General features: G+C 60.4%; 1 protein-coding gene across 1 annotated transcript; it reads right to left on the bottom strand.

Annotated features, from left to right (window-relative positions):
- Nucleotides 1-1,933, bottom strand: LOC121356125 (patatin-like phospholipase domain-containing protein 6). Its single transcript, XM_041472222.1, has 5 exons — nucleotides 1,759-1,933; nucleotides 1,251-1,367; nucleotides 849-945; nucleotides 505-596; nucleotides 1-126 (listed from the first exon to the last, which is right to left on the bottom strand). The coding sequence occupies exons 1-5, from the start codon at nucleotides 1,900-1,902 to the stop codon at nucleotides 46-48; spliced, it is 531 nt and encodes a 176-aa protein (XP_041328156.1). The 5' UTR covers nucleotides 1,903-1,933; the 3' UTR covers nucleotides 1-45.
- Nucleotides 1,934-2,280: the final 347 nt, after the last annotated feature.

Below are 2,280 nucleotides of genomic sequence, written 5' to 3'. Positions count from 1 at the left end.
GACCCCCGGGGCGCGGGGGGGAGGGGCGGTGCCACCGGGGGTCCCTCAGAATCCGTCGGGGTCCGCGGTGGGGGGCGGGGGGGTCCCGGCCGTGCTCGGGCGGTGCCGGAGGGACTTCTCCTCCTCCTGGGGGGACATCGGGGACATTGGGGACATTGGGGACACAGTGAGGACATTGGGGACACAGTGGGGACACAGTGGGGATATTGGGGACACCGTGGGGACATCGGGGACACCGTGGGGATATTGGGGACACACTGGGGACATTTTCTGGACACTGGGGTGGGGACAGGTCACACCTGCGGGGTCCAGGTTGTCCCCAAGGCCACCAAGACCCCCTTAGGACCCCAAAAACCCCAAACCACCAAACCCCATTTTTGGCATCCCCCACGCCTGGGCTCGGGATCCCCTTGGCACCCCCCACCCCCCATTTTGGGGTCCTCCCCGGGTTTTGGGGTTCCCTCCCCCCTTCTCTGGGGTCCCCCCAGTTTTGGGGTCACTCACGGCCTCGGCGCTGCCCCACTCGGCCGCGTCCTCCTCGCCCCGCAGCGACTCCGGGCCCTCGTCCTCGTACTCGGTCAGGTAATCGGACTCCTCTGGGGAGGGGGCGTGGGGTGAGCCCCCAGACCCAAATCCCAGCCCCAAACCCCAGCCCCAATTCCAGCCCCCAAATCCCAGACCCAAACCCCAGCCCCAAATCCCAGCCCCAAATCCTGGCCCCCAAACCTCAGATCTCCACCCCCAGCCCTGACTCCACACCCCCGGGGTGTCCCCTCCCCGTCCCTGTGCTGTCCCCTCCCTGTCCCCTCCCTGTCCCCTCCCTGTCCCCTCCCTGTCCCCGCTGTCACCGTCGCCGTAGCCGTCGGACAGGTAGGACTGGGCGGGCTCGATGCGCGACACGATCTCAGCCAGGTCCGTGAAACCGGCACTGGGACAGGTGAGCACCTGAGGGGACACCTGAGCACCTGAGGGGACAGAGGGGACAGGAGGGGCACACGGAAGGGACCGATGGGGCAAAGGACGGACAGGACAGGGACCAGGGGGACAAAGGGTGACAAGGAGGGTGACAGGAACAGGGTGGCAGTAACAGGAAGGTCACCCAAGAGGTGACACCCCTCAAAGGACAGTGACAAGGCTGGGGAGGCCCCTCCCACGGTGAGCCAGGGAAGGTCCCCAATGAGCCACCACCCTCCATGTCCTGCCATACCCCTCCCGTGTCCCCAGGTGTCCCCACGTGTCCCCAAGCTCACGTCCATGCGTTTGCTCTCGTAGAAGTCGGCCGAGCGCCGGTCCTTGACCATCTTCTCGATGACGTCCCCGCGGCTCCAGCCCTCGAACACCACCTTGCCGTGCTGGTAGCCAACGTCCTGGCGGGCAGGGGACAGTGGGCAGGGGACAGGGGACAGTGGGCAGTGGACAGTGGCCCGGACACCCCCAAGATGGCCCAGGACACCCCAGTGATGACCGGGGTGCTCAATTAATGGTCAAGGACACCTCAACTGATGACCAGGACACCCAAGTGACAGTCAAGAACATTCAACGGATGGTCAAGGACATCCAGTGATGGCTGGAGAACCCCAACAATGACCAAAGAACCCCAAAAATGACCAAAGAACCCCAATGATGGACAAAAAAACCCAACGATGACCAAAGAACCCCAAAAATGACTGAAGAATCCCAACGATGACCGAAGAACCCCAACCCACGTCTGGAGCCCCCCAGCCCAACGCCCCCGAGCCACCCCCAGCCCCAACTCACGTAGATCTCATCGAACTTGCCGAAGTCCATGGTCTTGAAGCGGTCGATGGGCGGCCGGATGTACTCGCAGTACGAGCTGGACTTGACCACCTCGAGCTGCCGCACGCAGGACACGTAGGCCAGGCGCGACTGGATCTCCGCCATGTCCGGCACCTGCCGGGACCCGACACTCGGGACGCGCCCAGCACCTCGTCATCCTCATCATCATCGTCATTGTTATTGTTGTCATTGTTGTTAACATTATTGTCATCCTCATCATCATCGTCATTGTCATTGTTGTCATTGTCGTTATCATTATTGTCATCATCATCATCATCGTCATTGTCATTGTTGTCATTGTCGTTATCATTATTGTCATCATCATCATCATTGTCATGATCATCATCATCGTTGTCATTGTCATCGTCATCATTGTCATCATCATCGTCATTCTCATCATTGTCATCATCGTCATGATTGTCATCCTCGTCATCATCGTCGTTGTCATCATTGTTGTCATTGTCATCATTGTCATCATCATCA

The sequence above is a fragment of the Pyrgilauda ruficollis genome, unplaced genomic scaffold (genome assembly GCF_017590135.1).
Source record: "Pyrgilauda ruficollis isolate IOZ18807 unplaced genomic scaffold, ASM1759013v1 scaffold2852, whole genome shotgun sequence".
Taxonomy (NCBI): Eukaryota; Metazoa; Chordata; class Aves; order Passeriformes; family Passeridae; genus Pyrgilauda; species Pyrgilauda ruficollis.
This window is presented reverse-complemented; position numbering and strand designations above follow the sequence as displayed.